We start from the raw sequence: 14,751 nt of genomic DNA, 5'->3' as shown, positions 1-14,751 counted from the left end.
TATATTGTTCATCGGCTAAACCGTAATAGCGTCATAATTCACGTATCATCGTTACCTACTTATCGTCTTACTGATTAACCTGACCCGTTTGACACCAATGTTCCTGGATCAACCTTCGATTAACGAGTGCACAACTGAATAATTATACGACGAGTAACAATTGTATACAGCAGATTAGGCTAAACAGGGCAATGGCGGTGATTTAACCAATAACTGTAATAAGATGAAAATAAATGATGAAATATTTATTGCACGTTACAAACTTAAACTATTATACTATTCAGTGAATACCAAGATAATCACTTTGGTATTAATTTCTTAGGTAAAATTAATAATCCAACAAGAAATGCTTTTGACGGCTATTGTCCACACTGGTGGGTAATAGCGGTCACATTGCGGGCAATTGCAATTCGTAGTCTCAAATAGCTTTTACATACAAACATATATAGCAGTATGCTGAGTAGTAGACGACGAAGTAAAATTTTAGAAGGTTGCTTCTGTAGACCCTTCTGTTTCTTGCTTTTGAAGTTGGTCGTATCGATTGACTTTTTTCAACAAGCTTCACTGTTTTCTGAACTGTTTCCAAAGTCCACCTGGTTTTTCTAGTTTTTCCGGGGTGTATTGCTGCCATCTACAAAGTAAAATTATTCTAATACACAAAGTTATATAAGTACCTCAGTATTCAGTAATTATCGTGACTACCATTGGCCGAATATAATATTAATTGATAAAATTAAATATCATATATTTAAAAAAAACATATTTAGCCTATAGCTAGTACGATTTTTTTCTTTACAACTTAGCTATATTTCAATAAAATTAAAATGTCGAAAAAGCTAATAAGAGTACTTACTTCTTAAGTTAGGACGTATTATTCTCGAATGCGTTGCAAATGACTTACAATTAGCCCGGCCATTCAGGGCTGCAGTAGTGGGTATCGCGGGATGTAAACGACAGCAGTTGCACGCCTTAGGCATTTTCATTTTGTAATTGTAATATTGACCGTCATTGCCCGCGAACCGCCATTACCCCATTATCTATATATAATATTATAATAAATATATAAATATTACATATTTGACGGTTTACTATTTAACAGACGGATGGTCGCACAGCGAAACTGGAAACGGAGTCAGATTACTTCTGACCCACATAGTCTCACTAATATTGTATGTATCTACGAGGAATACACTATTTCTCTTATTATGCTGAGATCTATTTTAAATTACAATTATTTGCCTGATCCTTCACTCTACAACAATAGTGTAAAATGTCGAGGAATCATTACGAATATAAATGAAACAGTACTACAAATTCCTGATTTCTATAAAAAGGTATGCTGATTTCTCAGAAAGGAAGGTTCCGAACCCGAAAATTCTGATTTTAATGAAACTTCGCATGAATGTAGAGCATATTGAACTATGCCAGCAGAAATTTTTTTTCGTGCCCATTTTCACGCTTCACCAAGTAGAAATAAATAAAGCAAGAAGCTACAAATAAAAGACTAACTCTCAGCAATCATTCTTGTGCATCTTGTTTTATTTGCTTCCACTTTACTTTCCAGTCCCGTGTTGATTCACATTTTTCTGAATATTCCACTGAGTACCATACGTTGATAACTTCTCAGTCATCCTACACGATAGAAAACATTTCTATGCACCCACGCGAAACAGCACAATGTTCTAAAGAATACCAGGAAAAATTTAAATGGAAACTAAAACCGATATAGTAGAAACTGCAAACAGTCGCTGGGAAGGTAGAACACGATCACCGTTGAATATATTAAAAGCAAACACATCGCTCGGCACGAATAATGAAGGGAACTAATGCAACTGGTCAAGGAATAGGACGAATGGTAAAAATACATAGTGGATAATAAATTTAACAGCGTCGGCCAACAATGTCCATGACGAGAACGGTAGAAAGTTGGTGTTATCGTGGGTATAAAAATATACTTGCCGGCAAATAATCGAGAGAAGCGGGGGACAAAACGGAGATGAAGGTAGAGAGGAGCAGATAGGTAAGCTCGATATATGTTCCGGTTGATCGAGCATTTTCCATTGCTCCTATAACAGGTACCACGGACGCATCGATACTGACCCCGTTGCTGCTGGGCCTCGCAGCAACAGTGACTCTTTTGGCCCTGGTCGCATGCGGAATCGTGGCGGCTCTGCGCCGGAAGCACTCGAACGGCCGGCCCGGAAGTCCAAAGCACGCTCCCATCGTGTGCGAGCCACCTAATGCAGGTGCAACCACCCCAGTACACCCCCAGACCAAGCAGGCGGTCGATGACATCGATCCGGACATCATACCCAACGAGTATGGTGAGTCTACGAGTTTCCGATTGTTCGAAACGTGCGCCAAATTACGGCCTACGTGCAACACACAAGGCTCCCGTGCGGCCCTGCACACATGCGGGCGCGCACAACCGCGTACACGGACACTCTTCTCTAACCCCGCCTAGGCCACTTTTCTACCTTTATCTCGATGAAAAGTTGCTCGAATGCGGCATGCGATACTTTAATCTTTTCTTTTCGTTGCTCGCGATTTTATTGGTTATTTAATTTAATTGCGCGGTTTTTCTGCTGTCGAGACATCGGATCACGCGAGTGAAAGTTTCGTGGGACGTTATGGACGGAGGGTTTGTGCCTCGGTGTCGTGTTATGCAAATAGTTCCTCGGGTTTTCGATACGGCCTGGTCTGTTTTTAATGGAAAACACTTCTGTTTCTGGTGACGTTTATGTTAAGAGGGAACACTGGAAACTTCTACGCTACATTACTGGTAATACATGCTTATTTATACATCGAAGAGCCTTTTTTATTTCGGACGGTACAGACCTCGCCGACGATGGTGGTCAGCAATCGATGTTCTGGCTTTCAGGATTTAACGAATAACTCCGCTGTTTTGCAACATTTATACTTTTTAAAAATTGGAGAATACAGCCATACGCTAGATTTATATCCTATAAAAACTTGCAAAATTTCATTTAGTAAGTATCCATGAAAGAAATTGACAAGTTTTACCTATGTTTACACGCCTCAGTTAGCGGTATTTTGATAAAGTTAATTGTGATAAATATGGAAGATTACTTAAATAATTTGTTTCACCGTAATATCGACGAAAGACGCATTAATTTCAAATTATTAGTACTTCTTTTTTATTTGAAGTAATAAACTTACAGTTGAGTATACATATAGTGTATAGAGTGTCATGTATGTAATTGGTAGTACAAACAGGTAAGGGATGATTCTGCATGAAAAAATAATTCGAAAATATAAAATACAGGTTTTTTATCTGACACTTTGTTTTCGAGAAAATTGACTTCGGAAATTAACCTGAAACGCATGTATTCGTCATGGTAGTAGGTAAGTAGAAACGGAATACACCGAACAGACGCGCTAGCCAAGCCCGATTCAATTGCACGCGTACCCAGCAGATTTTCAAAGTCGATAATCTCGAAAACAAAATCAAAAATGAAAAAATTTTATTCTATATTTTCGACTTATTTATTCACGTAGAATCACACCTAATGCAACATAATGTTTTTGATTAAAGATGATCGTTTGAAATATTTAAACTATTAGTTACAGTATTATCACTGTCCCCATCAAACCGTATTACGAGACTCTCATTTTTATAATAGATCTTAAATGGAAAATATGAAGTTAAACTGAATTTCCAAAATTTGCCTTCAACTTTTATTCTAAATTTATAACTTTAAATTAAATTGCAGTTCATACTAATCGAATGTACTAAACGCCTGACTAATGGCTGACCAAATCTACTAACAATAAATCACAATCAGACTTGTATCCGTAAATATGAATATTGAGAACATGAATACATAGGAAATAGTCTAATATTTACATTTATTTTGTACAACAAATTATATGCTATTTTATTAATTACATAATTGTTTTAGTATTGATTGCTATTGTTAATGTTTCACTCGACACGTTATTTGAATTTCGATCTTGAAATACTTAAAAACAGGAGTGTCGGTTTCTCTTTCCTGAACACATTCTTTTTTAAAATATTCAAGGTCACAGTATAGATTAATAATGTGCCTGTCCCATTATTGGCATTAATTGGCATGAAGAAACATTAGATATGTTATTTCTTCTTACTCAATTGATCCTTAATGACCACAAACAATGAACTAAGCGTTTTGTTGCAGTACTTCGCAGATATAGGTGTTAAAAAGGTTTATTTGGTATCCTAAACTTTTAATTTAGATATAAATAAATAGAAGTACTTTTGACAATTCTATTGAATGCTTTATTTTGTTTTATTTCACACGGATTTGTACGTTAGATACACATAAATACAGAATCAGTATCCTACTAATAAGTTCTATTGTGATGTTTTTCAATGAAACATATTTTCATGCCACACACTAGTGATTCTTGCAATACATTGTCACGTTTGATGGATTGAAAATGTAGTACCTTTAGGAACAATGAGGAGCGGTGAATAGGCCTTCATCAACTTTCTGTAGTATTGCTTCAATGTTTACGACAAAATAATTTTATTAAAACTAATTTGATGTGCTATATGTTTCAAAAGTAAACGGTCCAACTATTACTAGAACTGCGAAAAATGGTGTATACAAATTGATTACAAAAGGTTCCATTAAATAGTTGCAAGAAGGATATTGGACGCAGTAATAAAGAACTATTCTTTAACCGGTTTTCATGCAATATCTCTTTTTATTTCTATTCGAGAACATACTGATAAATTAATATTATTTAATTTGTAAATACTTCGTTCATTGAAACACAAAAATATACACATAAATATTTGTACGTATATTCTATAAAACATATTAGATCGTCCCATAAGTATTGCCATTTTTGAGGTTAACTTTCAGTGTAAAATAATAATACTTACGTTTAGTTTTAATCATAGATGTATGGGCCATCATTTTCAATAACATTTTCCCATTCCTCAACTAATTTTTGGACTCAATCTTCAACTAATTTTGGAGGTTTTCAATTAAAAAAAAACTCATTGATCGCTGATTTTACGTGCTCACTATTCTTGAATCTGTTACCAGTTACAAAATGTTGTAATGCTCGAATTTGATGATAATCGGTTGGTCCAAGGTCTAGGCAGTATGGTGGATGAGGTATAAATTCGCAATTATAATTATCAATTTTTTAGAAGGTTGTCATTATCCTTTGTGGTCTAGGGTTATCATAATGGAAAAAAATTCCTCGGTGATTCAAATAGAAATAATTTCTTTAATATTAAAAATAATATATACCTCTTGAGATAAGTAGGTTGAATAGAAATCTCTTTAAATCAAATTATTTGGCGTTCATTCCGTTTCAAAGTAGTCACTAAAAATTTAACAGAAGTTAAGCCCATAAATCGCGACCCGAAAGATACTTGCGCTTGGAACTTTAAATAAATCCTCCGTGTTATAAGTTTCTGACCTATTGTCCAGGAAAAGACCGCTCTTGTCTAGATTTAATCGAGTAATCTGCTTAGCGGACATGGAACTTTACATGGCTTCGTCGAATCTGTTCACAGAGAGAAGACCCCTAACATACACACCGTTATACAAGACACCGCCACAAAGGAGAAAGAAGGATCGTGTGACAGACGACGCGATCTCGCCGGAGAAGAGACCGATTGTGGAGCATGGATTGGATTTACCTCCAGATCCGATCTTGAGCGACTGCCTGCCAACGCCAACTATAAATTACCAACCGAACCATATTCCACAGTCGAACACTTACAACCATGCACCCACTATGGCGGACTTCAAGCAGATGGCTATGGACGCATATAACCAGCGTAACAACCAAAATGTAAGTTTCAAACCAACATATTTTGCGGATTAACACACAATGTTTATTATAAAAATTTATTATAAAAGTTTCCTTTTTACATAGCTTATCCTGATAAATATTGGATTGGCTAAAAGTAACGAATTAGATTTCTGCAGTAGATAATGCTTCTTTTATTTGAATACAAAGCACAGCTCCTAACTAATAAAATATGTAGGGGAAGGTTGCCGTATTGGGATCATTGCCTAGGTTAGACCACTATTGTGACTTGTCATGTGTAAGCTATTTATGTGTTGCTAATACACTAAGTTACTTAATCGAATCACCACTATCATACATACATGGTCTATCAGACGACAAAAATTGTTTACAAGTACACGTTACAGTAGTGGTCCAACCTAGGCAATGGTCCAACTTCTGCGGCCTTATCCTACATAATCGGAAAGGCGTCAAAAAGAAGTCATCAATGTGTTGTCTAAAAAAAAAGTAAATTTAGTTTATTGTGAATGCATGTATATAGACTTCAGTTGAACTAAAGTGTTATCAAATCATATAAACCAGAATAATCATGTTTTGTATCGACTCTTTTCACTTGTCGCATTTTTCTTAAAATCCTATACAAGTAAGTAAATTCTGCAGCCAGATTTGAGTGCAGCGTGTCAAGTCTACAAGAAATGATGTACAAGTCAAGGACAAAATTCAACAACACATTATAACGAAAAGACCACAATTTCCTTCCAAAGTATAAAGTTTGACATAGATTTTCAAGGTCAAAACTTGTTTATGATACCTCTATATTTTTCCCTGCTTCTGCAGCATTTTAGCTTTAATCTTGAAAAAGATTTATCTCCCTATTTTATTTCTATCAAAAGGTCTACGATTGTGACACAAAAATGAGCAGTTTGTTCCATTGCGCGCTCCACACAGTGGTTCCAAAGTAACTCTGGGGACAAAATTCCGTAACTCAGTGAATTCTCAACAAATTTTTATCTTTTTTTGCTCGTTTTGTCGGGAATTAAATTTGCTAAAATGTAATACAGTAACTTTGAAAATATCTAGGGATTAAAAGCAGCCAAAGAATTGAAAAATTAACTTCGTATATAAATGTGTTTAATCTTATGGGAAGAATATATTTTCATAGTAATTCATGCATTCTAAATATTGGGTTGAAAAATTTATTTTGGGTTATATTTCACATTTCTATCGTAGATGAGATAATTGGACGGTGAATCTATGATGGATCACACTATACATATATTTGGATAATTGGAAGTCATAGGATCGATGTCTGTGTAATCGGAAATCGATGTACTCCGGATTCAGATAATCGGGGTTTCACTACACTCGAAATCGAGGCTGTAAATCAGCTAACTCATATTTATGTATGAAGTGCCGTTATAAGTTGACTTATATACTTATTTCCAGTAATATACATATATATGGCGCGTTCAAAAATTTTGTTGAAAAATTTTAATTTATTATATTGCAGCTAGTGGTGCATGATGCTATTTTATTATAAATAATTTTATTCAGATATAAATTGCTTTCACAGATAAAGTCTCTGAAGGTTTTAGGGTCGCTTGTAAAGTATTTAACAGATTTCTCTCACGTGTTCAATAGGTAATATCAAACATAAATATCATGTACACTTTAGATTTATTTAATTTCCTGGATTAATCACGTGTGTTACGAATAACAGATTAAACATGCTTGCAGTAAAATATAAATCAATTTCTTTATTTTATTCTTTTAATTAAGGTAAAAACTTTAATTTAAAAAAACTGTTGCAGTTGACGGCTTTATAAATAATTTACATGGGCAAACTTATTATGTAGTAATGATCGTTACATGTTTTATTCGCCAAACTTGATGAATAATCACATTATATTATAAGAAAACACATTAATGCAAAGCGTACAATTATTTAGACTTGTTAATCTTTGTAATATTACATCCTCCTCTGAAGAAAATTATTTACAAATGAAGAAATTATAAACAAGGCAGAAGAGGAACTTATGTGTTGGAGGTTCTAATTTTCATGAAAGTAGTAAAGTTCGTCTTTAGGTAAAAGAGAATAAAAATCGCGTAGAAATCATTAGAAATTTTTCACGTATGTAACATATTAAAAAAAAAGCTATATTCCGTTACAGGTATTTTGAAAGTATCATTTCGCATGTAGTAACCTAATACTACAGAGAAGCAGAGTTAACAAGAATCGAGAACCAAAACGAAGCTTTTTTCTCTTCCTCTTCGCACTTTTCGTTACCGTCTGCCTATACATCGAGGGTCAAACGATAGAGCGGATGTAGAGTTAGTTTATCGTCCACGCGAGTGTATAAATCATCCCGATAATTAGCCTCGTAAACTCATTACGGTCTGTAAATTTAATCTGTCCCTTTTTTCGCGATATCTAATAGAGTATATTTAGTTGAAGCGGTTTGATTAATGAGACGCAATTAACGCTCCCTTTTGCCACAGACAGGTGGGATAACGTGCCGCGGGAGAGGATCACAGGGAAGGGGGGGGGGTGGTAAAATAGAAATGAACGATCGATAAGAGCGTGATAAAATATTCAGCAGGGAAATCGCGTTCGTTTTTTCTTCTCTTCTTTTCCTTCGCCGCAGGAAGTAATACAATCGACCCTTCCGTTGCCACGACTTCGCCTTCGTCGATCCCTCGTCACTACATCAGGCCACGGTTGTTTTAAATATCCGAAGTTCCCGAAGACGAAGGGAATGGGATACGAGCCAAGACGAAGGGATCGGTTGCTTTAATATGCGGCAGTCTTCCACTTTAACTTTTCCGGTTTAGCGAAGCCTTGGGTTATCTACGCTTCCGCGAGTTTAATTACGTCCAAGTTTTCTCGATAATTCGAGAGGGCCAGTCCCGATGCGCGTAACTCTCGTCTCGAACTCGACTTCCGTTTCCCTTCGACGCTGGTCGCGTTCCATTAAATGTCTGAATAATTTTAATACCGAATTGCCTCCCCCTACCCTCTCTTTTACTCCACCATCAGTTAACTGACCCGCTATTCGTTTCCAATGTTTTTGTTTCCCGAGAATTACGCGAACCCATGCTTCTCGATTATCCTTACCTGTTTGACTATTCTTCCCTTATCAATGCGCCTTCAAATTTGTAATATCGACTAATGTTGGTGCATCTATAATGCTGCACACTGTTCGATGAATTTTTTTCGGTTATAGTAGAAATTAGAGATTTATATTGCACATATATGCCTAGTTTATTTGGGCCATTGAAAGAATTTCATTCTTGTTGCTGGTAGTACGAGATGCTGTAATAAAAGAAAGAATAAATGATCATGGTTCCCCAATTTCAAGCCTGTTTTTGTTACCAAGGCTATTTATTTTTATTCATTCTGCAGGTATTATGCAGAACACCAAAAAATCAGTGTCTTGTGGGGTGTTCCTTAATTAACAATAAGTAACATTTAACTCGATAGTGCACACGTGAACATTTGAAATACTGGTGTCCACGTGACATGCTTATGTACACCCTGTAAAATGTAACATTTATTAACCACGATACATGAAAATCTAGATACACTGTGACTCTTTGTTAAAGCTGCAACACTATAGATCTAAACAAATATTAACATTACTCCATCCTATAAAACAGTAAAAGTTAATAAGGAAACAACTTATAAACTAGTCATCTGACCAGTCATTTGCATTTTCTGTCGAATCTGTTCCACAACATGTTTTGCTAATATTCTTCATATGTTTCAAACACATTTTTGTATAATATTTATCACAAAAAGACCTCGTTTTTATATCTTTGCTTTTGGGGTAAATGGTGCATCTGGATTTCGTTGCCGACTGTGTTGTCGCGTAAGCTCCAGAAATTCCATTCCACAGTATTTAGCCGCCTTTTGCCAAATTTGTTTCAGGATTCGAAAACAACGTCACCTTTTTCGAAATTTGAAGCTAGACTGAGTACCGACAATATTTCCGAAGAAACAATAGACTACATGAGAATTGTATAGGGATAGGTGTCAACTAGACCCCTTACGTGTGCGCTGCCGGGTTAAGAAACACTCATTTCACTATAAAACTATGTAAATAGTTTCTAATTCATTGGAGATTTAATAACATCAATGTCTTTTAGCATACACCTTAATTTTAAATTGGTACTATACCATGTCTATAGATTTTTAGATCTTTCAAGGTGTAAATATTCTATTCCGATTAAAGTTGAATCTTAGCATTTGAAAAATTGTATACTATAAGCAGGGAACTTTTGCTCGACTCCGAACATCATAGATCGGTTTGTTTCACCAAATAAGTGTTGCCGCGAATTTTAAAAATATAATTAATAAAATGATTTAAAGTTTTCACTTAATACGTACGTTTCACTAAATTATAGTACACAATTCGTTATAAATTCTTTAAAATTCTTCAGATGAGTTGAAGTTGGAGATTTTTTTCAATGAAAACAATGCAATGAATACATATATAATTATTATAGAATTTATTATTAGTGAAGTGCTTTAAGAAACACCTCTACGAATACACTATTACACATAGAAATGCTTCACAGCTACAGTACAGTGAACGTACACCCGTGTCAACATCGTACCTGAATAATTTTCAATTTATTTGTTCGATGAAACTTTATAACAGATAATAATTTATGTCTTTTAAACTCCATAAATCGATTAATTGTTATTTACGTTGCGCTTCCTATGTATCCCCTCAGTAGAGTACTTACATCGATTCGTTAGTTTACGTCCAGAATCGAGAAATTATTTCTTGATAACCGTACGGTAAACATAGTAACATACTTTTTGAGAAAGAAAACATTGTTTACTGGTGCACAATGCGACTAATAGTGACAGACAGTTATTATACAGTATTAAGAAAATAATTTTTTAAGAATGTCAAATTCCAATCTCCGCCTATGAGCAGCGTGTCTTCTATAATATTATTACTGTGGTAACTAAAAAACTATTAATTTCTTAAGAACTCGGTTCTGCTGAATATTGATCAACAGTGACAACATTATGCAATTGAAAATCAAAGTTAGTCACTACTTACATTCATTTTTAACCATTGATGTATGAACCATTTCTGTCTATGACCTTCTCCCATCTGTCAGCTGATTTTTAGAATCCTTCTTCGAAAAATTTTGAATATTTTGAAGTAAAAATTCATTCAACGCGGATGTCAAGTGCTTCCTACCGTCAAATGTTTTGAGTGCTTAGAAAATATTACGATGATCGGAATAAGGTACCACTTATGTAGTAGTATTGCAAGTATGGGCAAGATATGCGTGAAACACATCTCACACGATGAATGAAATTTAATGAAATGAAATGGATGAAATCAATATTTGAAACAGTTGAAGGACGCGCCTTTCAAGTAGAATAACCCGTCACGTCAGACGCATTTTACGCGTATTTCACCCGTCTTTTTAACAATTAATCGCTCAGAAACGAAGCCTCCAATGCAATTTCATCATTCTTGATTTTCGTCTTAGATTCACATGTGTGCCACATTTTTATTAATTTATTAACGCGCACGTTCGACTTAATTCGAGTGGACGCTATTGGCAGCAATGTGCACGCTCGAGTTAACTCGAGCAGCCATGTTACCATAATTTACATGCCCCAATAAACACGAACAATAAAAAATAACCTGAAGAAAGTCATAATTGTGTAAAAAAAATTATTATTTTAGTATTTGCATAAATTAACCTAATTTTATATAATTTCTGTAAGCATAAAATATTGTGACTATCCACACACACACATGCATTTACGATTGTTATTATTTCGACAATCAGTTTCATTCATTGTTGTAATGATACAGAACAAGGTAAAAATTTTAATTTTCTGTTGTCCTTAGAACAATTGTAGTTATTGTGTCTACATTCTACGTACATAACTTGCAGACGTAAAATTAACGTTTTGATTTTTTTGTCCTCGTATGTGTAAGTATTATACAAAAATGTGTTCAAATAATGACTTGCATGAATGTAAAGAGGTGATCTTTTAATGATTTTTTGTTCAAGAAAACCGCGCGTTATGGTGCTAACACCCTGTAGTGTCACGCCTTAATTCATTGATCACCCAGTACAAAATCACCGCTTGAAAAAGCCTGAAGCCCAAGTTTCGACCCAAAACGAAGCACGAGTTCAATTGATTCCAGGTCTACTACAGTCTCCAAAGGTCGAGAAAAGGTCTTTCGTCGATGCCGCAAAGGCCTGTGTCCTCGTCCGTCTCGGCGCAGGGCAAGTTCCACCAGCCGGAAGTGGTGACGCGCTCGAATCGGATACAGGAGAGTTGTATATAAACGCTGTTGGCGAGAAATGTCTCCCGCCCCGAAACTGGAACGATCCATGTGAACGTTCGTGTCGATCGCCGATCGCGTGCCGGAGAGTAACACGGACAACGTTTCGATACGTGAACCCTCCGGGGGAACAGGCCTGGGCACTCACGAATTGGATCGCCAAGTGGGGTCTTCCTGCGATCGCGACTTCGTGAAATCCTTACGAACTTTCTTCACTGTACAAAACTGACAAAGAACTCCAGGACCGTCATGACGGGAACGCGGACCATTATCGAGATATCGACCCGGGTGATTCGTCGACGGACTGAAATTGAACGTGTTAGTGTCGCGAGTTAGGTCGCAAAGTTAATGAAGCCTCGGCGATTAGAGAAAGAGACTCGAGACGTATTAACTTCGATGGTTGACGGAGTACATCGAAAGGCGATGGGATTCTGTTCGGATCGTTCGTTCGTTTTCTACCGGGAGATTTTTTATAATAGAGTTTGCTCACGTTCGCGAGAAACGAGAGAAAGAGTGAGAGAGTGAGAGCGCGCGTGTGTGTGTGTCAGAGAGAGAGAGAGAGAGAGAGAGAGAGAGAGAGCAGTAAGGTAGCGAAGGTAGCTAACAATTTAACGAAACAACGTCACTACATTAACGGACACGGTCGGGTACCGAGTCTTCGTTTCCGTTCATAAAACGAACCTGACACGAGAACGTGTGTTTTACTGTTTATATGAGATTAGTTTTTGTACAAAGATCTATTGTAAATAGGCGAGACAAGCCTGGTTCTAGTGTGTAGTCACCAATGTCCGAATTTCATTCGCTAAAAAGTCATGTGTTAAGGAGAACGAGGGGGAGGATTGTTCAGTCACGTAAGATAAATACTCGATGGCGTACAAAAATAAAGAGAATACGTTTCATCTGTTTTACAGAAACGAGCCTTGCCTACTTGTCGGCCAGCCCAGAATCCTTTTCCCTATCCGGTCCTCTCTATTAAGAAACGAGAAAAACGTACAAAACGAGGATCCGAAATTTTGGTCGCACGTGAGCCGAATTCGTCGATGCGATCGCATTGACCAAACTCGTTTCGCCTTCTCCATTTCGAACGTGAAGGAAATCTTACGTAGCGGAGAGCACGTGTGCATCGGCCCGGTGGTGAAAGTCCCATGAAAATTTTATTCGAGCGCCAAACACGCGATGGTCGAACCCGTTTCTCTGACGATTTGAGAGGGTTTCAATATCAGACGGCGTAGAATATAAGCGTTATCACTAACCTTTCATTTTGAGCATAATTTCAGGTTGGCGAATACGTTCTTCCTCCGATTCCCTATTACGTATAGTGTTGAACAGACAATATATGTACAATGCATATTCGTGGATAAAGTATAATTGTTCTTGATCGAAATGGGCATCGTTTGCGGGACATGAAAATGACAAAATAATATGATATTTGTAGAAAATGAAGAAAAACAGACATTATCGATGTAAGATTACAATGTGTAAAATATTTTGCATTACAAATCGTCTGTTCTTAATTTCTGATTTCTAGTATTAATCGTAAACCAGTTTACAATACCTACTGTTGAATATTACATGGGAATCAAGCATTTCCTTAGCCTCTGTAAATTTTCATTATTTTCAAACGGTATTTTCAATTTTTTGGGAAAACAGCTTAACTATTCTTTTATAAAAACTTATTTAATTTTATACTTGCAAAAATTGTCTGGGACGTATTCGACAACTTAAAGCATATTTAATTTAATGTCACCGTAATATTGTATTTCTGTTGCGGATTATTTTAAGAATAACGAAGATTTATTTTGTGTATGTGTTTTGAGTTTTGTTCTTCAATTGTGATGTGTAACATCCCAATTCTCATAGTATCATCAATGTTTTATAAATTGAAAATACTCTTTTTATTTACTCTTTAATATAACCATTGCTATATATTTTTGAAAATTAGTCTGATACTTTTCATGTACCTATTATGTTATATTTTGAATATATATTTAATTTTGTGACATGTATTTTTTATATCGTGCTTTATATTGTTCAGAATTTATTTATTTTTGTATTTTAACACTCTATAACTAAAGTTTGTTCGTGTGCGAATATCATTTCGTTAAATAAAATGAGCAGATAACAATTAAACATTCAGTATCAATTAATAAATCACATTCAAAGTTTATGTATTTTATTATGAACCAATGTGTCCAAATAATGAAAAATTATTTCATAGTAGATATATACAATAAAGTAGACACAAGACAATATACGTAAATAAATAAGTATGTAATTTGAAAATCACACGATGGTATAAAGGATCAAGTCGTCAATATGTATGTAACAGAATATTCTGTTCCAGTGTGTGGAATCTTGACTCTTCAATATCTGTACTGATAACTTCTAATATTCAGATATTTTTCCATATATACTTTACTTCTTTCATTAGTACAAAATAATAAAATTTCTTTCGATGAAATTAAAATGTGAGAATACATTAACAAGTTCTTTTGTACCCTCAACAGTGCAGGAAATCAATTTTAATAAAAAGCTAAACGGTCCAGGTAAAACGAAAATAAAATTTAATACTTGAAATTTAGAAAAATATTACTCATATTAAAATTAAATAGTAAATTTTAGAAAATTTCATTTTCATAGGACTTTC

The 14,751-nt window shown here is 35.3% G+C and overlaps 1 protein-coding gene across 1 annotated transcript in view; it reads left to right on the top strand.

Annotated features, from left to right (window-relative positions):
* Positions 1 to 12,107, top strand: part of LOC107194635 (hemicentin-1-like) — a 102,289-nt gene extending 90,182 nt beyond the window's left edge. The window contains exons 10-12 of the mRNA XM_015584283.1: positions 2,076 to 2,324; positions 5,537 to 5,817; positions 11,964 to 12,107. Coding sequence (XP_015439769.1) covers positions 2,076 to 2,324; positions 5,537 to 5,817; positions 11,964 to 12,107 — 674 coding nt within the window. The remainder of the gene's footprint in view (positions 1 to 2,075; positions 2,325 to 5,536; positions 5,818 to 11,963) is intronic.
* The last annotated feature ends 2,644 nt before the right edge of the window (positions 12,108 to 14,751 follow it).

Source organism: Dufourea novaeangliae, unplaced genomic scaffold (genome assembly GCF_001272555.1).
Source record: "Dufourea novaeangliae isolate 0120121106 unplaced genomic scaffold, ASM127255v1 scaffold8, whole genome shotgun sequence".
Taxonomy (NCBI): domain Eukaryota; kingdom Metazoa; phylum Arthropoda; class Insecta; order Hymenoptera; family Halictidae; genus Dufourea; species Dufourea novaeangliae.
The sequence above is the reverse complement of the archived record's forward strand: the minus strand, read 5'-3'. Positions and strand labels throughout refer to the sequence as shown.